The following is a 26,181-nucleotide window of genomic DNA, read 5'->3' on the forward strand; positions in this document are numbered from 1 at the left end:
ACATGTGAATCGCTATTTAAAAAATGGTATAGAAAAGTATTTAGTATTTTGAAAATAAAAAATAAAAAATGCATTGGAGTGTAGTTCAGCCCATTGTAATTCAAATGTCAAAATACTCAGAAGTAATTAAAATATGAATTTCAAGTAACATAAATACTAACCATCTCTGCCTACTACCCAACACTCTGTCACACTTCCTTATCAAAGAAACCACACCCCCTCTTCATACAGAGTACACAGTCAAGTAGGAAGCCCCTCCCTGTCCTCTGGTGTAGAGTTCCATGAAACCGAAAGTAATCTTTGACACTGCCATTGCTTAACCTACGGGAGAGAGCACCAAAATGGCAGCTAATCAGGAACTGTTCTGTTGCTCCATCTGTCTGGATCTACTGAAGGATCCGGTGACTACTGCCTGTGGACACAGCTACTGTATGGGCTGTATTAAAGAAAGCTGGGATCAGGATCATCTGAAAGGTTTCTACAGCTGTCCCCAGTGCAGACAGACCTTTACCCCAAGGCCTGTTCTGAAGAGAAACATCGTGCTGGCTGAGGTGGTGGAGAAACTGAAGAAGACAGGACTCCAGGCTGCTCCCCCTCCTGCTCTGTGCTATGCTGGACCTGGAGATGTGGCGTGTGATTTCTGCACTGGGACCAGAAAGCAGAAAGCCCTCATGTCCTGTCTGGTGTGTCTGGCCTCTTACTGTGAGACTCACCTCCAACCTCACTATGAATCTCCTGCTTTCAAGAAGCACAAGCTGGTCAAAGCCACCGCACAACTACAGGAGAAGATCTGCTCTGATCATGACAAACTGCTGGAGGTTTTCTGTCGTACCGATCAACAGTCTATCTGTCTGCTGTGTACAATGGATGAACATAAAGGCCATTATACAGTGTCAGCAGCAGCAGAGAGGACTGAGAAACAGGTAAGACCAGAACTACTTGTTGGTGACTGTCTGATAATCAAATAATTAAAGATAGAGTAGGAACTAAGGCTGTTTGAATATGAGATCATTCAAATGATATCGATCCACGGCAGAACAAATATGAACACAAACCTTGATTATATAGATATGTTAACCCAGAGTCTCCAAATGTATCACCATTTTATAAAGTCAAACACCATTGTAATTTGTTATCAAACACCCAATCAGCTCCCCTGTTTTGTGCACTGTTAAAACTATAATCATTCACATAACAATATAATAATATAATTTCACACAGACACTTCCTCAACATTTTAATCTCTATATTCTATGGGCCCTATGTCCCATTACTATACTATTGATCTACTGGACAAATAAAGCTTGATAGCTCATTGAAGAGTGATTCTCCACAGATGCAGCTGGGGATGAGTCAGCAGAAGGTCCAGCAGAGATTGGAGTCTCTCAAGGTGAGTATTGTTGACCAGAGGAGAGGCATCATTTCACTTCTTGTCACGAGTTGCTAAGCCAGAACCCAGAAGCAGACCAGGACAAGGTAAGTTGAAACGAAGGTGAGTGTTTATTTACAAATTCAAGAGTGATGCTGAATAATCCAGGGAACAGAGCGGGCGGTGTTGATTAGTTGTTGGGGGTGCAGTGGTTGATCCCATCCTGGGTCGGCAGCCGCCGACCACCAGGCAGAGGTTGGATGAAGGTTCCGGACGGGTGACTGCAGATGGAACAAAACGGGGGTAAGTAAGCAACAAACCAACAAGGTGCAAAAACAACAAAACTAACGCTAGGCTCTAAGACTGATACTCTGGTAAACCTACTGTTCATGGCTAACGATCCGGCAGGGAATGGATGTTAGGCCAGAGCCTAAGAAGGGTGATGATCCGGACCAGGTGTGCAGATTGCTGATGGGATGCAGGTGCGGAAATCAAGAGAGCTCCCCGGAGCGTTCCCGAACCCTCGGGAAACTGGAGATCACGAACAGAAAAACTAGTCACCAGACAGGACCCGACTCAGACTGCCGGGATCGTTACAGTACCCCCCCTCTGACGAACGCCACCGGGCGGACTCCCCGGAGCGCCAGGATGGAGGCGGTAGAAGTCACTGATGAGGTCAGCATCTAGGACCTGTCGCCGCGGAATCCAACTCCTCTCTTCAGGACCATACCCCTCCCAGTCCACGAGATACTGGAAACCCCGGCCCCGCCGTCTGGAATCCATGATGCGACGCACCGTGTAGGCAGGACCATCTCCGATCATCCGAGGAGGAGGAGGAGGAGGCGGAGGAGGCAACAGAGGACTGAGGAAAACAGGCTTGAGGCAGGAGACATGAAAGGTGGGATGGACTCTGAGCGTCCTCGGGAGTTTGAGTCGAACTGCCACCGGATTGATCACCTTCTCCACCACAAACGGACCAATGAACTTCGGTAACAACTTCCTAGACTCAGTCCGTAACGGAAGATCCCGTGTGGCCAACCAGACCCTATCTCCGATGGAATAGGTGGGAGCGGGGATCCGGCGACAATTCGCCTGGAGCTGATACCGGTCCGAAACTCTAAGGAGTGCCTTTCTGGCCCGATGCCAGGTCCGGTGGCAACGACGAATATGGGCCTGAACAGAAGGCACTGAGAGCTCCTTCTCCTGAGAAGGGAACAGGGGGAGGTTGGTAGCCATACAGGCACTGGAAGGGAGACATCCCAGTGGCAGATGTAGGGGAGAGTATTGTGGGCATACTCAACCCAAGGCAACTGAGAGACCCAGGAGGTGGGGTTGGAAGAGACCAGGCAGCGTAGCGTGGATTCCATCTTCTGGTTGGCTCTCTCCGCCTGACCATTGGATTGGGGGTGAAAACCAGATGTGAGACTGACTGTAGCTCCAATGGCCAAACAGAAGGACTTCCAGACAGCAGAGGTAAACTGAGGGCCACGGTCGGAAACGATATCACTGGGCAAACCGTGGACCCTGAAAACCTCCCTAACCAGGATCTCGGACGTCTCCGAGGCAGAGGGAAGCTTGGCAATTGGCACAAAGTGGGCGAACTTGCTGAATCTGTCCACGATAGTCAGAACGACCGTGTTCCCCTCAGAAGCGGGCAACCCAGTGACGAAGTCCAGGGCCAGATGCGACCATGGTCGCCGGGGAATAGGAAGGGGGTGAAGTAGTCCAGAGCTGGGCCGATTGGTACTCTTATTCTGCGCACACACTGGACAGGCAGCAACAAAACCCCGAGTATCCTCGGCCATGGCAGGCCACCAAAAACGTCTGCGAAGAAAACGCCATTGTCCGAGCCACGCCAGGGTGACAAGCCATCTTGCTGGCGTGGGACCATTTGAGGACAGCCGGACGAACCGACTCAGGCACAAACAACCGACCGGGTGGACCGTTACCGGGACCGGGCTGAGTCCGAAGGGCCGCCAGCACCTCCTCCTCAATCTTCCACATAACTGCTCCCACGACGCAGTTCCGGGGGAGAATTGTCTCGGTCTTGGACCCACTCTCCTCCGTCTTGGAGAACATCCGGGACAAGGCGTCCGCCTTGCCGTTCTTAGATCCAGGTCGGAACGTCAGGGAAAACTTGAATCGTCCGAAAAACAACGCCCACCTGGCCTGACGGGAGTTGAGACGTTTAGCCGATTGCACGTAAGCAAGATTCTTGTGGTCAGTCCAGACAATAAACGGTTGCTCCGCCCCCTCCAACCAGTGGCGCCACTCCTCCAAGGCAAGTTTCACCGCGAGAAGCTCCCGGTTACCCACATCGTAATTCCTCTCCGCAGGCGAAAGGCGACGAGAGTAGTAGGCGCAGGGATGGAGTTTACTGTCCGTGGAGCATCGCTGCGACAGGATGGCGCCAACTCCCACATCAGACGCGTCCACTTCAACGACGAACTGACGGGCCGTGTCCGGTTGAGAGAGAATCGGTGCGTTGGTGAATCGCCTCTTCAAATCCAGAAACGCTCGATCCGCCTCCGGATTCCACTTGAAGGTCCTGATACTGGAAGTCAAGGCAGTTAACGGAGCGGCCACACGGCTGTAATCCCGGATGAATCTGCGGTAGAAATTCGCAAACCCCCAAAAAATCTCTGGAGCTGCAATCTCGTGACCGGGCTGGGCCCATTCCAGAACCGCTCTAACCTTCTCCTGGTCCATCCTAATCTCTCCCCTGGAGATGATGTACCCGAGAAAGGATGTCGTGTGGGCGTGAAACTCGCACTTCTCGGCCTTCACGAACAGGCGATTCTCCAACAATCGCTGCAGAACCTGCCGGACATGCTGGACGTGGTCGGAAGGTTCCTTCGAGAAGATCAGAATGTCATCCAGGTAAACAAACACAAAGAGACCGATCATATCTCTCAGGGACGTCGTTCACCATACTCTGGAATACCGCTGGAGCATTGGTCAGTCCAAACGGCATCACCTGATACTCGAAGTGACCCATCGGTGTATTGAAACCCGTCAACCACTCGTCCCCCTCTCTGATCCGGACCATGTGATACGCATTGCGTAGGTCTAGCTTGGTGAACACCGTAGCACCCTGTAAGGAGTCGAAGGCAGAACTCATCAAGGGCAGGGGATACTTGTTCTTGACCGTGATGTCATTCAACCCCCGATAATCAATACACGGTCGAAGAGAGCCATCCTTTTTACCCACAAAGAAGAATCCTGCCCCCAGGGGTGATGACGAGGGACGAACGAGACCAGCAGCTAGGGACTCCTTGATGTAGGTCTCCAAAGCCTCACGTTCAGGTCGGGAGATACTGTATAACCTTCCCTTGGGGTAGACAGCTCCAGGGAACAGGTTGATGGCACAATCATATGGTCGGTGGGGAGGGGAGTGACAGAGCCTTCTGCTTACTGAACACTTCCCCCAAATCGTGATATGTCTCGGGAACCAGGGACAAATCTGGGGGTTTAGCCTCAATCACCTGACTGGGAACCGAATGGGGGCAGGCAGTCTTGAGACAGTTAGCATGACAATCAAGGCTCCAACTCGTTACCTTGCCCGTCACCCAATCGAACGTGGGATTGTGTTCCTTCAGCCAGGGGTATCCAAGGACCAGAGGAACATGGGAAGACGGCAGAATGAAGAATGAAATCATCTCAGAATGATTCCCCGACAACCGCATCTTAACCGGTTCAGTCCTCATCGTGATACGTGCCAGACTACTGCCGTCCAGAGTGGTAGCTTCAATGGCTTCCGGCAATTGCTCCTTGGAAAGCCCCAGCTGTTCCACCAACTCGGCATCTAGAAAGCTTCCATCGGCACCTGAATCGATAAAAGCGTTAATCGCTAAGCTCTGATTCCTGTTCATAAGGGTAGCCGGGAAACGGGGTCTGACAGAGGTATTGAGAGGTCGAAACTGGCTCGCTAAAAGTCCTCCCAACTTTAGCGAGCCGCGCAGTTTGACGACCCGACTGGAACCTGAGAAGCTGATCGGTTGGACGGAACCCATTGCTTCTCCCTCCTTCGCTCTCGGACTCGATTATCCACCCGAATAGACAAGGCTACCAAGCTGTCCAGGTCACTAGGCTCCGGATAGGAGATCAACTCATCCTTGAGCTGCTCCGACAGACCCTGGTAAAAGGCCGCTTGCAGAGCCTCCTCATTCCACCCACTCTCCACAGCCAACGTCTTGAACTCGATCACGAAGTCGGCCACGCTGCGGAAGTTCCTTGGCGAAGCGAAAACAGGCGCCTAGCTGCGTCCCTCCCTCGGACGGAATGGTCGAAGAGCTTCCTCATCTCGGCCGTGAACCCCTGGTATGAAGCCATGCAGGGATCCTGTCGTTCCCAAACGGCTGAAGCCCACTCCAGCGCTCGACCACGCAGCAACTCAATCACAAAGGCTATCCTAGCCTTGTCTGTGGCATAAGAGTAGGGCTGTAGATCGAACACTAATCCACACTGCATAAGGAAGGAACGGCATCTTCCCAGCTCCCCCTCATATTTATCCGGCGTCGGAACCTTGGGCTCACGGAAGGACACAGCTTCAGAAGCGGCAGGCGAGATGGGTGAAACCGGTAGTGGATCCTCCACCGGACACTTGCGTTGGTTCTGGACCTCCGTCAGACCGGTAGAAAGGTTCCGAACTGACAACGCGATCTCCTGTAGTACCGTGCTATGATGGCCCAACATCTTCTCCTGCTGGGTAATGGCATGGCGAACAGAGTCCAGGTCCGCTGGGTTCATTACTGGCCGGATCGTTCTGTCACGAGTTGCTAAGCCAGAACCCAGAAGCAGACCAGGACAAGGTAAGTTGAAACGAAGGTGAGTGTTTATTTACAAATTCAAGAGTGATGCTGAATAATCCAGGGAACAGAGCGGGCGGTGTTGATTAGTTGTTGGGGGTGCAGTGGTTGATCCCATCCTGGGTCGGCAGCCGCCGACCACCAGGCAGAGGTTGGATGAAGGTTCCGGACGGGTGACTGCAGATGGAACAAAACGGGGGTAAGTAAGCAACAAACCAACAAGGTGCAAAAACAACAAAACTAACGCTAGGCTCTAAGACTGATACTCTGGTAAACCTACTGTTCATGGCTAACGATCCGGCAGGGAATGGATGTTAGGCCAGAGCCTAAGAAGGGTGATGATCCGGACCAGGTGTGCAGATTGCTGATGGGATGCAGGTGCGGAAATCAAGAGAGCTCCCCGGAGCGTTCCCGAACCCTCGGGAAACTGGAGATCACGAACAGAAAAACTAGTCACCAGACAGGACCCGACTCAGACTGCCGGGATCGTTACACTTCTCTCCTCCAGTCAGAGAGAGAGGGAGAGGGGCCCCTCTCCAATCCCACTGTTGGGAACAGGCTGTCTGGACCCCTTTCAGAGAATAGACGGCTTAATGTAACTGACTGGTTATGAACCAGGTCTACCGCGGGAGAAAGCAACAGCTTGACCGTTACACCAAGAGGACATTCCGTATTGGGCTGAGGGCCGACACTGATTTTGAAATCGCAGGCGGGGCTACTTCATCACATAACCATGAGTAACCATGACTGACTCATGTCCCCTATACATTAACATGGAGCTCTCTCTCTCTCTCTCTCTCTCTCTCTCTCTCTCTCTCTCTCTCTCTCTGTCTCTCTATCTCTCTCTCTCTCTCTCTCTCTCTCTCTCTCTCAATTCAAATCAATTCAAATGGCTTTATTGGCATGGGAAACATATGTTTACATTGCCAAAGCAAGTGAAATAGATAATAAACAAAAGTGAAATAAACAATCAGAAATGAACAGTAAACATTGCACTAACAAAATGTTCAAAGGAATAGAGACATTTCAAATGTTATAACTCAAGTGCAAACAGAGTGAGCCATTCGCCAGACTGAGTTCTGGAGGTGAAATGGAAATGAATGAGGGAGAGTTAAGTGAGGTAGACATTGTTGGAGAAAGTGGATCCATACCTTTTGGCAGATCCATTTGTGGTTTCAGGGTGGGTGGGAAAGGAGTTGGGTGCAGTTGAATCAGTGAAGGTAACCTGTAGTGGACTTGTGATATTTGTTTGTGTTTCTTCTGACCAGAGGGAGTGGGCGCTCCGTGTCACGCAACTTGGGTCAAGATCTGTTTCTTGCTTTGCTCTTAGGAAAAGGGCACCATTGAAAGGAGTGATTTCTGGGGTAGCGTTAACTGTAGAAGTGGAGCAATTAAGGTTGAAGACTGCTGGTGTTTGTGATTCCCGCCATTTGGTGCAACGCAGACCCGGTGGTCTGCGTGGTGAAACATAGGAGTCACTGTCAGTCCTTTTGAGTTTTGAGTCTTTACCCGATAAAGTCATGGTAGGATATATCAGTTATCCTTAGAACTTTGCTGATTCAGGTGCAACGTTTATGGTCATGTTGCAGCAGTTTGTAGGAGGGAGATTCCAAGATGTGGGAAGTGTGCAGGAGGGCATGGGATAGAGGTTTGTGTAGTTTCGGTGGATAAAGTTGTGTGTGTCAACTGTTGGGATGCCCATGTTGCTGGGGATCTGAAGTGTCCGGTGCGAGAGAGGCAGGTTGAGGTGGCTAGAGTCAGAGTAGTGCAGAAGGTGTCGTATGCTGAGGCAGTGAAGAAAGTAGAGGAGGATGGGTCAAGGGTGAGAGATCCTGAGAGGATCCCTGTGAGTAGTAGATCTGTGCCAGCACAGAGGGATAGGCCAACGAGTGATATATGCTTCAGTAAAGATAGCTTCTTAGCATTCATAGCAATGGTTATCAACTGTACCGCAGAAATGGAACGTAAATCACAGAAAATAGATATTGTGGTGGCAGCTGCAGAGAAGTATTTGGGCATACAAGATTTGACTTCAGAAGATTTGTTGTTTTTATTTTTCCATGCCAACCGCCGTTAAACTCCAAAGAAGAAGAAGAAACGCTAAATTATGGCTATGTACAGTGTTGTAACGATGTCTCTGTCTCTCTCATTCCATCACTTTTACGGTAGTTGGTTGTGTGGGTCTCTGATTATGAATGGGTTGCTGATATACAGTCGTTGATGGATATTTATAGAGCTCTGATCAGGACGCCAATTGATTACTGGTGTACAGTTTATGGAACAGATGTAAAGACTTGGCTTCAGAAGCTGGACAGAATCCAGTATATAGCTTTAAGGATATGTATTGGTGCATTTAAATCAACAGCTGTATGTGCCTTACTAGTGGAGGCAGGAGAGATGCCTTTGGATATATGGCGTAAAAAATTGTCATTCGCTTATTGGGTTAGGTTGAAAGGCTGTGAGGTTGAGCATCCCACTGCTACTGTTCTAGATGACTGTTGGGAATATACTAGTAGACAAGGCAGTGGTTTTACATTTTACATTTTAGTCATTTAGCGGACGCTCTTATCCAGAGCGACTTACAGTTAGTGAGTGCATACATTTTTTTTTTTTTTTTTTTTTTTCATACTGGCCCCCTGTGGGAATCGAACCCACAACCCTGGCGTTGTAAACACCATGCTCTACCAACTGAGCTACATCCCAAACAATGCTGTTGAGTGTCTAGGAGAGGTGAACAGTCCCTAGTGGTGTGTGTGTGTGTGTGTGTGTGCTGAACAGTCCCTAGTCCAGACTCCACTGTTCTGTCCTTAGGGCTGGGTTGGAGCAAATACGTGCCCCACTGTTGAGAGGAACGGAACCTGAACGCACCAGATATACTGTAACTCATTCTGGCTCAGGGGTGTGTGTGTCTCTTCACTGAGGAGGATAGGGGCCAGTGGGCGGTGGGGGAGGAGGGGGGAGGTGAGAGAAGGGGAGGGTGTGGTAGGGGTTAGGGGGGGGAGGGGGCCAGGGGAAGGACATGTGGGAGGGAGGAGGGGGAGGGTAGAGGGGGAAGGACTGGGGCTGGTAAGGGGGAGGGTAGGGGTAGTGGGGCTGGTGGGGGTAGAATGGAGCCCCTTCGTATCGGGGTGGGGGACCCCAGTTGTCACGGCGGGGTGGACGACCCTGTTGCAAAGGCCTCTGGGACATCTGTGGTCTGGTGACGGAATCTCCGTCTGGTTGTTGCTGGGCTCTCTGTCCTCTTTCTCTCTCACTCTTCTGAACATTCCCCTTCTTCTTCTTCCTTTTCATCATCTGTTCTGCCTCATCATCACTGAAGTCCAACGCCTCTGGTGGCGGCTCCTGGTCATTCTTCCAGGACGCGTCGGAGCCTTTCAACCGTCGTAGCTGCTCAGTGAGGATGTACAGGGTGTAGTCAGTGAGAGACGGGGCGTAGAACATGGAATCCTTCAGCTTCACTCCTCTCTCTGTGATGTCACTTTCTGAGTTAAACCTCAACACATAGAAGGGACTGGAGACCGGCCCAAACACCTCAAATACCTTGCCCACGGCCAGCCTATCAGAGTTGAAGATGACGCTGTCGTCCTTCAGAGGGGGCGTGTCCTTCAATGACTGTATGATCACCAGCTGTTGAATGATACTGGTGACTGATCCTAGGGGCAGTATCTCCGCCTCCTCTGGTAGAATCACCGTCAACTCCTCTACAGCAGGCAACTCCTCAGGCAGGTTCTCGCCCAGTGTTCTGATGGAGCAGGGTTTCCTTGCCCGACTGAAGCCTTCATCATCATCTTCCTCTTCATCTGCCTGACCTGACACAACAGCCAGCGTCACACAGGAGGAAGAGGAGTCTGAGTCACTGTCTGAGGAGGAGCTGCTGCCGTCAAGCTTGCTGGTGAGAGTTGGAAAGCTTGCTGGTGAGAGTTGTTTGAGGGAGTTGGAGGTTGGCCCTTCTGTGGTGATAGGGGATGTTCCTCCGTGGTTACTCCCAGACCCTGTTGTTGATCTAACCTTGGTAGAGAAAAGGAAAGATTGGTCAGGAGTCAGTGATATAGTGAAACTGGTTGACAATTACATTGGTAGAAGTTTTTATGCTTTTTTACCGCTTTTCACAGATGGATCCAAGGACCCAGATAGTGGGCGCACAGGAGCAGGCGTTTACGTTCCTGAATTTGATGTGCAGATATGTAGAAGACTAACAGATGAACTGTCAGTATACTCAGTTGAACTGTTGGTGATAATAGTTGCCCTGCAGTGGGTGGAGGACGTAAAACCTGGTAGAATTATAGTATTCTCAGATTCTCTGTCTGTATTGAATAGTTTATCATCTGGTATATCTAATAGGAGTGACCTACTATTGTGTGGAAAGGAATGAAATTGTAGACCAGTTAGCTAAAAGAGCTTTGAAACGAGATATAATTGATATTAATGTTCCACTGGGTAGAGGTGAGGCCAAATGTAAGATCAGAGCCATTTTGATAGATGTGTGGCATAAGACATGGTACTCTGAGCACAAGGGCCGGCATTTATTTGTCCTCCAAAGAAAGGTCGGTGGACCAAGATTCAAAAGTCAGATTAGGAAGGAAGATGTGGTGTTTACTTGATTGCGCTTAGGACACTGTACATTGAACTCGTCATTACATCTGGTTGGCAAGCATGGGAATGATTTGTGTCTGGAGGGTATGGTAGATGAAACGGTGGAGCATGTGTTGTTATATTGTTGTAAGTATGTTGAAGAGAGGGAAAGATTGAAGTGTAGGGTCATTGAGGTTGGACGGGGTTGGGGGGGTTTGGAAGGGATTTTGGGGATGGGGGAGGGTCTATTAGAAGTTAGTAGGGCTCTTCTTTATTTTCTCAGAAGTACTGAGTTAGGAAGGAGGATTTAGAAATGTTGGAAACCGTGATTGACCACACACTCCAGCACAGTAGGTGGCGGCATGCACCTTTAACGTTGGTTTGTGGACCGCCATTATATCATAGAAGAAGAAGTTGTAGGTGTTTTTGTAAGGGGTGTGTTGGTGCAGATTTCGCCTCTTTCGACAAGAGTTGTGGTGGCTAATCTGCCTCCGTTTATTACGTACGAACAGACCGCAAGTAGTTGGTTAGTTTTGGTAAATTTGCAAGTGGTTTTCTTGTGCTCTCGGTTGGGTGCCAAGCGGAATCCGTTAAACATGTTGTCTCTTTTCGTAGACAATTGTTTGTTTCTTAACAAACTTCAAGGTTACACAGGGGAGGGGTGGAACACAGGGTTTGCTAGCACGGATAGTTTTCAGTGTTTCTAGTGTGGGGATCATCAGTTATAGGCTACAAGCAGCAATATGATTGATAGGTAGGACAGGTATTGAACCCCGGCCAAATAATCCCTACTCAGATGCGCTAACCTCAACCCTAGTAAACATGCATTATACAAACCTTGTATATAAAATTATCTCATATTGAGAGTAAATAGCCTCTGAATAGAAAAGAAAAAACACTGCATCTTCCAGCCCACCAATAAATGACATAATGCAACCGTCGCGGTTAGCATATTTACCTCAACATGCCCCTCGCTTGCGTGAGAAGGCAGAGTGCTCGATGCTGCTTGAGGAATTTGACAATTAATGTTCTAGGAAAATACGTTTTTGTCGACCAGAGGTGACTGAATTAATGTTTAGGCTTATTGATAATCATTATAGTAATGAAGTATAATTTCAAAACATGACCATAAAAACAGGTAATAATAAACATGACTCATCATTATATTACTTCACAGTAATGTGTTAAATGCTTTTTCAGTCCTTCCTCTTGCGTTAGCAGTGTGGAAAGGGACAGTAAAAAGCTCAGGCAGGAGTTTTCCTGTGAGGTGGAGTGGTGGTGTATCCAGGGAGAGAACTAAATTAATCTTCTGAAATGTCATTCATGGTCTTATGCTGCCAGCTATTGGAATTATTAAGCAACTGCAGTAGTACTGAATAAAGTGTTTTTCCTTACTAATCCTTACTAAAGTAGTGATTACTCAGAATTGCAAAATAAATGGCGGGGGTACCAGGAGGGAGGAGAGTACATTTTTTACATTTTAGTCATTTAGCAGATGCTCTTATCCAGAGCGACTTACAGTTAGTGAGTGCATACATTTTCATACTGTCCCCCCATGGGAAACGAACCCACAACCCTGGCGTTGCAAGCGCCATGCTCTACCAACTGAGCTACACGGTAGTAGTGCATGGCCAAGTGGTGGTGCGCAGGCCATGGAGAAAGCGGTGGTGGGGAGGGTTGCAGCTGGGCTACATGAGCTGAGGCAGGTTTCTGTAGTAACAGAGACTCCGGTGGGCAAAGGCTTGGTGGGCTCATCCCAGGAAATATTGCCTGTCATTGGGGAAGAGGCACTGATCAGGGGGGAAGTGCAGGGGGGCAGAGACTGGGGAGGAGGAGGACGGTACCGTGCCAATGGAGGAGGAGGAAGAGGGGGGAGGTGAGTCTGCGGGAGCGGAGGACAAAGCGTCTCGTTTTCAGACAGCTCATTGGATCCAGAGCTGACAGACAGTCAGGCTGAGGTCCCAGTATATACGGTGAGAGAACTTTCTAGGTTCCTGATGGAGACTAAAGGGGAAAAAGAAGGTTCTGCTGGAGTCTTATTTGATTGATCCTGGAAGGTTTGTAAGGTCAGTACAACACGTGATGGGTTCTTAAGGGCATGTCTTCAGATTCTGCTTAAATGGATGGTTTTTTCTGGCATGGTGGCTTTATGGGCTTCTCTACTGGTTTCTGATTGTGGTGATTTCCCTCCCACCTCTTATGGAGATTTCACGGTTAGACTTCCTTAACATGAACGGCGGCAAAGACTGGGAGAATATGTAAACCAAAAACATTTAAATGCCATGGCAGAACACTTAGTGCAGGTGTAGCAACAGAGGTGTGTAAGGGTAGGTTGTTAGTGTTTAGAGCCCAAATAATGACCTTGTCTTTGCTTTCATAAATGTGTCTGCACCTGGTCCTCTGTAGCTCAGCTGGTAGAGCACGGTGCTTGTAACGCCAGGGTAGTGGGTTCGATCCCCGGGACCACCCATACACAAAAAAAATATATATATATATATATATTGTAATGACCCAGCTGGGTCATAAAGTAAAAGAGAGACGGGCACCAGGTGTACAGGCAGAACACAGGTTTATTCCTAAATGGGCTATTGTTCAGGCCACAACCCACGCCGCTAAACCTCGAACATACACAAATAGAACATGTCAAAATCAAGAGTCCCGAACCGAAGAGAGAGATATGAGACCGTAACCCCTATTTTAATCATTCCCAAAATCCCGCAGGATTACCCATCATACCCCCCAACCTTTCCATCTGTCCTGGCATATTTAACCCCTGCTAGTACCCATGAGAACGATAACACATCCATGAACACAGAACACAATACAGGGTCGTTACATAGCCCCCTCCTTTCTAAACCCTAGCCCCTAGGGTTACAAAACAAAATCCTTAAAACGACCCGGAGGTCGCATCAGTCTCTTGTGCCTCCCCTTGACTCCCACTGGTGGACCCCCAGAACACTCATCTGCCCCAATGTCATTTCCAGCACCCCCGAAGAGGCAGCCCCCGTCCCAGGCTCAGCTTGCATTAGAGTCTCCTCGCTAGACTGTCCCCGTGTGCTCACATCAGAGTCCTCACTTCCATTCCCTACCGTTTTCCTCCCTCTGTAGGGGCGCCAATCGGTCCCGGTGGACCACCACCTTCCTGCCCCGTGGGGAACCTCCACCCGGTACGTCACCTCCCCCACTCTCTCTATCACCAGGCACGGCCCCACCCAGGCACTGTCCAACTTTGGACACCGCCCCTTCTTGCGCGTGGGGTTGTGAAGCCACACTCGTTCTCCCGCTCCAAAGTGCCTCCCCCTAGCGCGTGAGTCATAGTGGCGCTTTTGGCGCATTCCTGCGTTCTCGAGTTGCTCTCTTGCGAAGGTGTGAGCCGCTTCTAACCGGTTCTGCAGTCGACGAACATAGTTCGGGCCAGGCAAAACCCCGTCGTCGTTATCAGGAGGGTGGCCAAACGTCAGTTCGGCTGGGGTGCGCAACTCACGACCTAACATTAGTAGCGCTGGGGAGCACGCAGTCGATTCCTGAACAGCCGACCTACATGCCATGAGAATAAACGGTAAGTGGGTGTCCCAATCTCTCTGGTGTTTTGAGGTAACGATAGCCAGCTGTTGTGCTAATGTTCTGTTAAATCTTTCCACCAGCCCATCACTCTGGGGATGAAGCGGAGTAGTGCGCGTCTTCTCCGCGCCTAACCGTCTACACAACTCTGAGAACACCCGTGACTCAAAGTTTCTCCCCTGGTCGCTGTGTATAGACTGTGGCACCCCGAACCGACTGATTATTCCCCCTACCAATGCATCAGCTACTGTTTCTGCCTCCTGGTCTGGGAGAGCGTAAGCCTCTGGCCACTTGGTGAAGTAGTCCATAGCAGTTAGAATCCACCTGTTACCGCTGTCTGTGATTGGAAACGGTCCAACTATGTCTACCCCCAGTCTCTCCATGGGCTCCCCTACTGGGAATTGTTGTAGGAGGGCGTGTGACTGACCTGGAGGTCCTTTCTTAGCAGCACACTCATCGCACTGCCTGCAAAAGTCCTCCACATCCCTCCTGTGCCTGGCCCAATAGAAGCCTTTACGTACGCGCTTTAACGCTTTTGGAGACCCCAAAATGCCCTGCGCCTACTCCCCGTGAAGCTGCTGTAACACGCTCCCTTGCAGCCTTTTGGGAACCACTACCTGCCACGTCATTTCTCCAGTAGCTGGCTTTTTCCACCCCCTCTGGAGCACTCCCTCAGCCACTCTAAGGACTGAGAATTTAGCCCAGAGTCCTTTGGTGACTGGTGATAGAGGGGCTACTTCCCCCCATGGCGGTCGTCTTCTCTCTTCCACCCACCCCAGCACAGGACGCAGCTCTGCGTCCTCCTCCTGGCGACGCCTCCACTCCCCGACGTCCACAGCCTCAAGCTCCCGGCACTCTGTCACCCTCAGCTGACTCACCGTGGCGGTGACTCCCTCCTCCATGCACAGTTCCCTCTCTCGCTCCACCCGTTTGGCGCAGTACCCACAGCCGTCCTCAGCACACGGGCGGCGGGACAAGGCGTCTGCATTGCTGTGGCGAAGGCCGGCCCTGTGCTCCACCTGGAAGTCGTAGGGTTGCAGCTCCTCCAACCAGCGGGCGATCTGACCCTCTGGCTCCTTGAAGGAGAGAAGCCACTGCAGGGCGGAGTGATCCGTCCGCACCACAAACGGCAGGCCCCCAGGTAGTACTTGAAATGGCGTACTGCTGCCACGACAGCCAAAAGCTCCCTCCTTGTCACGCAGTAGCGTTTTTCAGCCTTATCAAAAGTTCTGCTGTAATAAGCTACTACGTGCTCCCCGTCAGAACCACGCTGAGCCAGCACGGCCCCCAAGCCCTCATTGCTTGCATCGGTGTCCAGAATAAACGGACGGTTTGGGTCTGGTGAGGACAGGACAGGGGGCCTCCACCAGGGCACGTTTGAGGGCCTCAAACGCCCGCTGGTGCTCTTCGGTCCACTGAAAGACAGTGTCCTTCTTGAGAAGGTGGTTCAAAGGAGCTGCTATCCCCGCAAACCCTTTCACAAACCTACGATAGTAGGATGCCAGACCCAGGAAGCTCTTAACCTCTTTTTTTTCCCTTTGGAATTGGCCACCCCCTCACAGCCTCCACTTTGTCTGGCAACGTGCTGATACCCTCACCACCCAGCTGATGACCCAGGAACGCCAACTCCCTTTGCATGAAATGGCACTTTTCCGGGTGTAATTTTAGCCCCGCCCCCGAGATCCTCTCCAGCACTCGCCTAAGTGCCCCCAGTGCCCCCTCAAACGACGTGCCGTGTACCAATATGTCGTCTAGGTACACGACACACTCGTCTCTCGGAACCCCCGCCAGCACTCTGTCCATGAGCCTCTCAAAGGTGGCAGGAGCATTACAAAGCCCGAAGCACAGCACCTTGAACTGCCAATGGCCCCTATCCGTGGAGAAGGCCGTTTTTTCACGTGCCCCAGGCGAGAGGGGCACCTGCCAGTAGCCACTGCGCAGATCAAGGGAAGAGAACCACGAGGACCCTCTGACGTGGTCTAGCGACTCATCGATCCTCGGTATGGGGTAAGAGTCTTTAATGGTGACAGAATTTAGGCCCCTGTAGTCCGCACAAAACCTAAGTTTACCCCCTTTCTTAGGCACCATGACGACCGAGCGCGGACCACGGGCTGTCTGATGGCTCAATGAAATCAGCCCGCAACATGTCAGCAATAGCTGTGGCTGCTGCTTCCCTCTTGGCAAGGGGAATGCGACGGGGCCGAATTTTAATGGGTTGGTTGTCCCCAGTGTCGATGTCGTGCTGAACCAGGTGCGTTTGCCCTACCTCATCTTCCCCCCAAGCGAAGCTATCTTTAAAGTCAAACAGCAGCTGCTTTAATTGTCTCTGTTGTCCCTCGTCCAGACCTTGACAGTTTTTCAGCCACACAGCCTCAACGGCGTCGATAACTTCCTCCTTCCCCCGTCGGGCTGATGGGGTGAAGGAGCCAGTGTGTTTTGGGCTACTGGGATGCCTGTGCTTGCACCATTATGGGGAGTGAAGGTCGTTGCCGCCGGAGACAGCTGCTGGGATGGAACAACGACCAAGGGAGCAGCCGGGACGACCAGTGGAGTTTCGGCAAGCTTGGAGGAAGACGGAGGGACAGCCCTGCCCCCTGCTGGCCCTCCCGTGGGCGACATTCCCACTGTGGGCCCCCCCGACAGCCTCAAAGTGCCCGAAGCTAAGTCCAACTGAGCCCCACAGTTTTTCAAAAAGTCCATTCCTAGTATACAGGGGTCCTGTACCGCTGCTACCCACACCGGACACCCCACAGTTCTCCCCCCCACAGTCACAGACACCCGACACTTCCCTAACATGGGGGCTAGCTCCCCCGTGACAGTCCGTAGCTGGACAAAGGTCGGCTCCACCCGCACCCCAACAGGTAGTATGTCTGGTCTCACCAGGGTTACTGTAGAGCCCGTGTCGACCAGGGCCAAACATTCCACCCCCTCTACCTTGACGATGACATTGCAGAAGTCCCCAATGGTGGTACGTCCCACCACAACTACCGGACTAGGAAACACGGTGGCCGCTACACCCTGGGGAAGCAGGTCCCCACCCTCTTGCCTGCACTGCTGGGTACATCTTCTGCTTACTGTGGGTTCGGGGCGGAGGAATGGGCCCGCGCTGCCCCCTGCGCGAGAACCCGCTGTCGTTTCCCTGTTGACTGGAGAATCTGCCACACTCCCGCTGAATGTGGCCAGTCTGGCCACAACCCCAGCAGACAATGGAAGTTGAGCTGACACTGCGATGTTGTCTGGAGCCCTTCTCAATGACAAGCGAAGCGGTCTTGACTAACCCTCCCAACTCGTCGACCCACTCTGGTTTGGTGACCCCCAGCACCCCGGCCGCCGCTGCTCTCACCTCTGGTTGACTGGCAACCTCCACTCTCACTCCCTCACCCCAGATCAGCTCCCTCTTCCTGGCTATCTCCACTGCAGCCCGCAGAGATGCTGGGTCCGACATCTGCACATGCTTACCCAGTTCGGTGGAGGAGAGCGCTCTAATGAAACTGTCCCGTGCCAGCTCGTCTTGCACCCCAATCGTCATATTTGCATAAGCCCGCCTGGTCAGGCTCAGAATATCACTTGCCAACGCCTTTAATGATTCCCCCTGAAGTCTCTTTTTGTTATTCAGTTCAATCCGCAGCATGTTGGGCTGTGCATCGCTGCCGAAACGGCCCCCAATGCCTCCACTAGCGCACCGTAGTCGCCCCTCTCGTCGGGGCTAGCGTTAGCAGGCATTCCGACGCCTCCTCTGACAGGCTCAGGGCAAGCTGTAACCCTTTCGTCTCGTCAGACCACCTCCCGGCTCTAGCCAACAACTCGAATTGAGTGAAAAAACTTCCCATTTACCTTGTCCATTGAACTTTGGAAGTTTAGCCGCTACCGTGGCTAATGGCAATAGGGGCGCTGCCATCTCTGTTTACATAAGGAGGTCCAGCCATTTCCGCACGCGGTGACGTCGATATCTCCGTCGCCGTGACGTCTGTTCTGGTCGAGCGGTTTGAAGGAAAACCCGCCCGTTCTGCCATCTTGCTGACTGACAATTTAACTCCCGCCATGTGGCTCTCCAGCTCTTCTACAGCCGTCCTCGCCTGACCCTCCCGACCCGGGTACACCCGAGCCCCCAACGGCCACTTTGTCCGACTCTTCCTTAACTTTCCGCCTCGCCCGATCATCCTGACCGTAGATGCGAGTCACGCTAAAAGCTAACCACGGCCTATACTGAAACAGCTAACTCGCCTAATCTCGATCTATCCCGTCGTTCGAAAGCACTTCTGACACCAATGTAATGACCCAGCTGGGTCATAAAGTAAAAGAGAGACGGGCACCAGGTGTACAGGCAGAACACAGGTTTATTCCTAAATGGGCTATTGTTCAGGCCACAACCCACGCCGCTAAACCTCGAACATACACAAATAGAACATGTCAAAATCAAGAGTCCCGAACCGAAGAGAGAGATATGAGACCGTAACCCCTATTTTAATCATTCCCAAAATCCCGCGGGATTACCCATCATACCCCCCAACCTTTCCATCTGTCCTGGCATATTTAACCCCTGCTAGTACCCATGAGAACGATAACACATCCATGAACACAGAACACAATACAGGGTCGTTACAATATATATATATATATGCACACATGACATTATATAGTACAGGGCTCAGTTCTCTGTTTCACCAGAAGGGTTGGAAAAACAGAGTGGGGAAACCAAGAAAATCCCTTGTTTTACGTTTGTCTGATGGGCTTATAACTTTTGTTGTGGGGAGATGAGGGAGCCTGATGGGTGGGTAACTTCTGTTGTGGGGGAGATGAGGGAGCCTGATGGGTGGGTAACTTCTGTTGTGGGGAGATGAGGGAGCCTGATGGGTGGGTAACTTCTGTTGTGGGGAGATGAGGGAGCCTGATGGGTGGGTAACTTCTGTTGTGGGGAGATGAGGGAGCCTGATGGGTGGGTAACTTCTGTTGTGGGGAGATGAGGGAGCCTGATGGGTGGGTAACTTCTGTTGTGGGGAGATGAGGGAGTCTGATGGGTGGGTAACTTCTGTTGTGGGGAGATGAGGGAGCCTGATGGGTGGGTTACTTCTGTTGTGGGGAGATGAGGGAGCCTGATGGGTGGGTAACTTCTGTTGTGGGGAGATGAGGGAGCCTGATGGGTGGGTAACTTCTGTTGTGGGGAGATGAGGGAGCCTGATGGGTGGGTAACTTCTGTTGTGAGGAGATGAGGCTGTGGAGTTGTACTCTGATTTATAAAGGGCAGAACTCTGTGATCCTGGGTGTTCTCAGGTTCTGCTCACAGACCTTTCCAAACTCTCTCTGTCACAGAGAAATCAAATAGACATTTCCCAGGCCTTTCACAAACTCTCAGCTGCTGTCTCTCAGACGGTCTGCCTGTGGATTTTTATAAAAAGTTCTGGGGAATTATTTTACAGGACGTGTGTTGTGTGTCGGGGTGGGGGAGCTGTCGCTAAGTTGTAGACGGGAGGCTTTGACTCTTCTGCCCAAACAAGTAGATTTGAGCGACTTAAAGAACTGGAGGCCTGTGGCATTGCTCTCTTTGGACTATAAGGTCTTTACCAAGGTCCTCGTTAACAGACTAAAGTCCCACCTGGACTCTATTGTACACAAGGACCAAACGTACTGTGTACCAGGATGCTCAAACACAGACAATCTGTTCATAATCAGGAGAAAGCCTTTGATAGGGTGGACCATGAATATCTGTTCAATGTGTTGTTTTGGTTGTGGGGAGAATTTTGTGGCCTGTGTTCAAATGCTGTACGCTGGGTCTTCATGTATGGTCAAGGTGTGGGGAGGGCTCAGTAGGCCAGTCTGGTTAGGGAGGGGCATTCACCAGGGATGCCCTCTGTCAGGGCAGCTATACACTCTTGTTATTAAGCCCTTTCTGGGCCTGCTACGAAGGAGGCTACAGGGAGTGTGGGAGCCAGGCATAGGGTTGGGGACAGGCATAGCAGTGTCAGCATACACTGATGACGTCTGTGTTGGTTAGGGATGAGCAGAACCTACAGGCCCTGGAGAATAGTTTGAGGGTGTACGAGGGGGCGTCTTCTGCTTAGGTAAACTGGGGCAAGAGTGAGGCTCTGTTATGTGGGGCATGGAGGGACAGGGCACCTCCGCAGCTTCCAGGGGGGTTGCAGTGGGGCTGTGAGTGGCTCAAGATGCTTGGGGTGTATCTGGGCTCGGAGTGTTGGGATAGGAAGAACTGGGAAGGAGTGTCACAAGCGGTGGTGTCGAGCCTGACGAAGTGGAGGTGGCTCATCTCCCAAGTGGCATACAGAGGGACGGTGCTGATCATCAACAACTTGGTGGCATCCTCTCTATGGCTTAAATTGGCCATTCTCAACGCCCCCGGTGGTCTGCTTGTGGACCTGCAGCGCAAGTTAGTGAATTTTTTCTGGTCAGGGTGGCAGCGTTCTGACTCAGCAGCACAGAGGCTACTGTACCGTACGGAGGTGGGCTGGAGGGAACCAGCATGTGCTCTGTTGAGGAGGGCTGGTGGTTTGGGGCTGGATCAGCAGCTCTTCATCATGCGGCAGGAGAGACTCAATACAGCAGGGGTCTCTGATTTCTATGCTGCAGTACTTAGGGCTGGAGCAGCCTGAGGAGGGGCCACCACCGTTTCCACCACTGCAAGTGACAGCAGAGACTGGGGACTGGCAGGAGAGTCCGGAGGACTTACTGACTTTTCACACTCTGAGCCTGGGGGAGTTTGAGGAGGTGGGGGGTAAGGTGCTTAGCGGGAGTGAAGGGGCATCAGTGGCAGGGGGTTGTGGGGGCTGAGAGCATGGCAGGGTATAGGTGGAGGGTGCTCTATAAGCTCCCAGTGCTGGAAAGGTCAGGGGTCCTCCAGTGGAGGGTATTACATGGAGCCCTGGACACCAATAGCTGGTTGGCTCGGGTTGACCTGGGAGTTGGGGAGGGGTGTCCGTTTTCTGCAATGACAGACTGTTCATTGTGGAGGTTGTGGTGGCACGCAATGTGCTTTTAGGAGGGTGTGTTAGTGTAATGAGGATTGCTCATTAAAGTACGACAAGTCAGTCTCTCTCTCTCTCTCAACAGCGCTCTGCAAAGGCAGCAGTGGAGGATAGTGATAAGATCTTTACTGAGCTGATCCGCTCCATTGAGAGAAGGCGCTCTGAGGTGAAGGAGCTGATCAGAGCCCAAGAGAAGGCTCAAGTGAGTCAAGCTGAAGGACTCCTGGAGCAACTGGAGCAGGAGATAGCTGAGCTGAGGAAGAGAAGCACTGAGCTGGAGCAGCTCTCACACACAGAGGATCACATCCATTTCCTCCAGGTAACTAAATTGCCTTGTTACATGTGATATGAAATTAAAACTCTCAATCATTTGGTTCTGCTCCCTCTCACTCTCTCTCTCCAGAGTTATCAGTCTCTCTCCGGTACCAGTGTATCTTCAGACTTACCCAGCATCGTTGTCCGTCCTCTTCAGTACTTTGGAGATGTGAGTAAGACTGTGTCTGAACTGAGAGAGAAACTAGAAGACGTCCTTAAAGGAGAATGGACCAAGATCTCCACTACAGGTGTGTTGAAAATAATAAGAACATCAACTTTAGACCATTGAAAGTTCCCTACTTGTCATATACATGTGGAATATGGTGTGATGATAACATTCCCTCTCTCTGTGAATGTGTTTGTGTGTCTGTAGTGAATATAGTGGATTTTGTACTGCCTCCAGAGCCCAAGACCAGAGAACAGTTCTTACAATGTGAGTCTCTTTATTCTGAAGTAACTAACAGTCTCTTTTTACTGACACTCCTAACAATCCCTCTAGAAATATATAGCAATAGTAGATCTAATCAAAGACTGGGTATCTATCTGACTCCTCATATTTCTCTGATTTGATCTCTGCTGTGCTCTAATCAAAGACAGGGTAGATACAGTATCTGACTTAACTTATTGTTCTAACTCCCCTCATTGGTCTCTGCTCTGCTCTTCTCCCAGATTCCTGTCAGCTCACACTGGACCCAAACACAGCACACACACTCCTCTCTCTGTCTGAAGGGAACAGAAAGGTGACACGTACAGGCCAAGACCAACCATATCCTGATCATCCAGACAGATTCACCAACAACTACCAGGTTTTGTGCAGAGATGGTCTGTCTGGACGCTGTTACTGGGAGGTGGAGTGGAGTGGGGAATGTGTTGATACAGCAGTCTCATATATAGACATCAGCAGAACAGAGACATATGGTGCATTTGGATACAATGACAAGTCCTGGAGTTTACGGTGTTATAGTGGTGGTTGTTGGTTCAGACACAATAATGTTAGGACTAAAGTATCAGGCCCTCAGTCCTCCAGAGTAGGAGTGTACCTGGATCACAAGGCAGGTACTCTGTCCTTCTACAGTGTCTCTGACACAATGACCCTCCTCCACAGAGTCCAGACCACATTCACTCAGCCCCTCTATCCTGGGTTTTGGCTCTGTGGTACTGCTGAGCTGGTTAAACTGTAGTAGGGTCCACATAGATACTAGTCATGCTGGTGTAGTCTATAGCTGAGCTGGTTCAAGTGTAGTAGGGTCCACATATATACTAGTCATGCTGGTGTAGTCTATAGCTGAGCTGGTTAAACTGTAGTAGGGTCCACATAGATACTAGTCATGTTGGTGTAGTCTATAGCTGAGCTGGTTAAACTGTAGTAGGGTCCACATAGATACTAGTCATGCTGGTGTAGTCCTTTTAATCCACTATCTAGAGTCAGGAACAGATGAAGTTAGGTCTGCTACTTTTCAGTTATTAAATATGATTCATGGTGATGGGAAATAAAAAATACATCTAGTAGTAGTTTTCCTTTGCTATTTATTCCAAGGTGTGTCTTTAACTTGTAAATGGATTGTGTTGAAGCTGGCATGTGGTGTGGATGATAGAATGGAGTGAATAGAGGAGAGAAGAGAGGAGGAGAGGAGAACATAATATAGAAGACAGATAAGATAGAGAGAGAATTCATACCCAGGGGAGTTACTGACTCTGGCCCAAATGACACCCTGTTCCCTACGTAGTGCACTAGGCTACTTCTGACCAGATCAAAAGTAGTGCACTATATAGGGAATAGGGTGGAGATTGGAGATTTGCTCACTGGCATTAGAATATTAGACTATCATACTGTAATGTTAGATGTTGCCTCATTCCAATATTCCAATATCATACTGTAATGTTAGTGGTTGCCTCATTCGAATATTAGAATATCATACTGTAATGTTAGTGGTTGCCTCATTAGAATATCATACTGTAATGTTAGTGGTTGCACCATTAGAATATTAGAACATCATACTGTAATGTTAGTGGTTGACTCATTAGAATATTAGAATATCATACTGTAATGTTAGTGGTTGCCTCATTAGAATATTAGAATATCATACTGTAATGTTAGTGGTTGCCTCATTCCAATATTATAATATCATACTGTAATGTTAGTGGTTGCCTCATTAGAATATTATACTGTAATGTTAGTGGTTGACTCATTAGAATATCATAATGTAATGTTAGTGGTTGCCTCATTAGAATATTATACTGTAATGTTAGTGGTTGCCTCATTAGAATATCAAACTGTAATGTTAGTGGTTGCCTCATTAGAATATTAGAATATGTATGTAAAAATGTATGCATTCACTAACTGTAAGTCGCTCTGGATAAGAGCGTCTGCTAAATGACTTAAAATGTAAAATGTAAATATCAAACTGTAATGTTAGTGGTTGACTCATTAGAATATTAGAAAATAAAGTAGTGCACTACAGTGTCTTGTGAAAGTATTCACCCCCTTGGCATTTTTCCTATTTTGTTGCCTTACAACCTGGAATTAAAATTGATTTTTGGGGGGGTTTGTATCATTTGATTTACACAACATGCCTACCACTTTGAAGATGCAAAATATTTTTTATTTTGAAACAAACAAGAAATAAGACAAAAAAAACAGAAAACTTGAGCGTGCATAACTATTCACCCACCCCCCCTCCACAACTTTGTCCCTGACCTGTGTGGAGAGCTTGGTCTTCATGGTGCCGCTTGCTTAGTGGTGTTGCAGACCCCTGGGGCCTTTCAGAACAGGTGTATATATACTGAGATCATGTGACAGATCATGTGACACTTAGATTGCACACAAGTGAACTTTATTTAACTAATTATGTGACTTCTGAAGGTAATTGGTTGCACCAGATGTTATTTAGGGGCTTCATAGCAAAGGGGGTGAATACATATGCACGCATCACTTTTCCGTTTTTATTTTTTAGAATTTTTTGAAATAAGTAATTTTTTTCATTTCACTTCACCAATTTGGACTATTTTGTGTATGTCCATTATGTCCAAATAAAAATCAATTTAGATTACAGGTTGCAATGCAACAAAATAGGAAAAACGCCAAAGGGGATGAATACTTGCCAAGGCACTGTATCTGACTAACCTAACCTCTACTCTAAATCAGCCGACAAGGTGAAAAATCTGCTCCTGTAAGTCACTCTGGATAAGAGCGTCTGCTAAATGACTAAAATGTAAATGTAAATCCCAGTCAGGATGGGAAGGAAGAAGATATGACCGTCTTATGGTAGTTGCAGACTGATAGTCAACTTCTAATGTTCTCAACAGGGACTCGGATCAAATAGGCCTACACATTTAATTTCCTATGGAGCCTTGCCTAAATAAGTAAAGTGTGTATGTGTTTTTGGGGAGGGGATGTTAAGCCTGCTTGTTGTAGTAGAGTACACCTCAACACCCACAGCCACTCCTCCACTGCAGCTTCCTCCTGCCTCTGCCTCTCCACCTAGACCAGCACCCAGAGATCAGCACCACCTCACAGCCAGGACACTGGGGAAATAAGAACAGAAGACAACATGGTCAATACAACAATAACAACAACAGGCCACTACAGAGACGGACAGAGAAGAAGTCAATAAAGGACAGGGTAATGTTTAGAAGGCACAACACAGAAGAAAACCCAGTGAAACAGGAGGTAGAATACTATCTGAACTTGTGCAATATCAAATGCGTATTTCCCCTGTTTAACACCTTAAATATGGGCCATTACCCGTCTATCGAGCTATCTGTAGCTAGCTAAACGTAGCTAGCTAATGTTAGCTAACCAAGCTAGCTAGCTGATCATTTTGTGAACAGAACTCGTGAGCATCGCATTCAGAATTGCTTTTTTATTTTATTTTATTTATAAAATATATAATTTGTTGCAAACTGACTAAGTCGATATCTATTCAGCTATCTGTCTATACCCATTTCTGATGATCCATTGATCTCATCCATGATGTCTTGAGGGCTGTGTCGCAAGCTAAATGCAAATATATTTAAACAAATCCTTAGGACCAATGAGAGTAGAGCTACTGAGTTTGGATGTAACACCCACATGTCCATATATGGCATTGTGTTGGCAGCCATATTGGGATTTTCTATCCAGTGATGTCCCTGGAACTGGGATCAGAATGAGAATGAATGCAACATCTGCGACCTGGCCAAGATAAAGCAAAGCAGTGTGATAAAAATAACAACAACACAGAGTTACATATGGGATAAACAAAACGTACAGTCAATAACACAATAGAAAATCTATAAACAGTGGGGGCAAATGTAGTAAGTTATGGAGTTAAGGCAATAAATAGGCCATAGTGCAAAATAATTACAATTTAGTATTAACACTGGAGAGATAGATGTGGAAAAGATGATGTGCAAATAGAGATACTGGGGTGCAAATGAGTAAAATAAATAACAATATGGGGATGAGGTAGTTGGGTGGGCTGTGTACAGATGCAGTGATCGGTAAGCTGCTCTGACAACTGATGCTTAAAGTTAGTGAGGGAGATAAGAGTCTCCAGCATCAGAGATTTTTGCAGTTCGTTCCAGTCATTGGCAGCAG

General features: G+C 49.3%; 1 protein-coding gene across 1 annotated transcript; it reads left to right on the forward strand.

Moving 5' to 3' along the window:
• The first annotated feature begins 201 nt into the window (after positions 1-201).
• Positions 202-22,783, forward strand: LOC121547127 (tripartite motif-containing protein 16-like). The gene is made up of 6 exons (XM_045216189.1): positions 202-923; positions 1,337-1,432; positions 21,373-21,606; positions 21,691-21,850; positions 21,976-22,035; positions 22,272-22,783. The coding sequence occupies exons 1-6, from the start codon at positions 342-344 to the stop codon at positions 22,781-22,783; spliced, it is 1,644 nt and encodes a 547-aa protein (XP_045072124.1). The 5' UTR covers positions 202-341.
• Positions 22,784-26,181: the final 3,398 nt, after the last annotated feature.

The sequence above is a fragment of the Coregonus clupeaformis genome, unplaced genomic scaffold (assembly GCF_020615455.1).
Source record: "Coregonus clupeaformis isolate EN_2021a unplaced genomic scaffold, ASM2061545v1 scaf0632, whole genome shotgun sequence".
Lineage (NCBI taxonomy): Eukaryota > Metazoa > Chordata > Actinopteri > Salmoniformes > Salmonidae > Coregonus > Coregonus clupeaformis.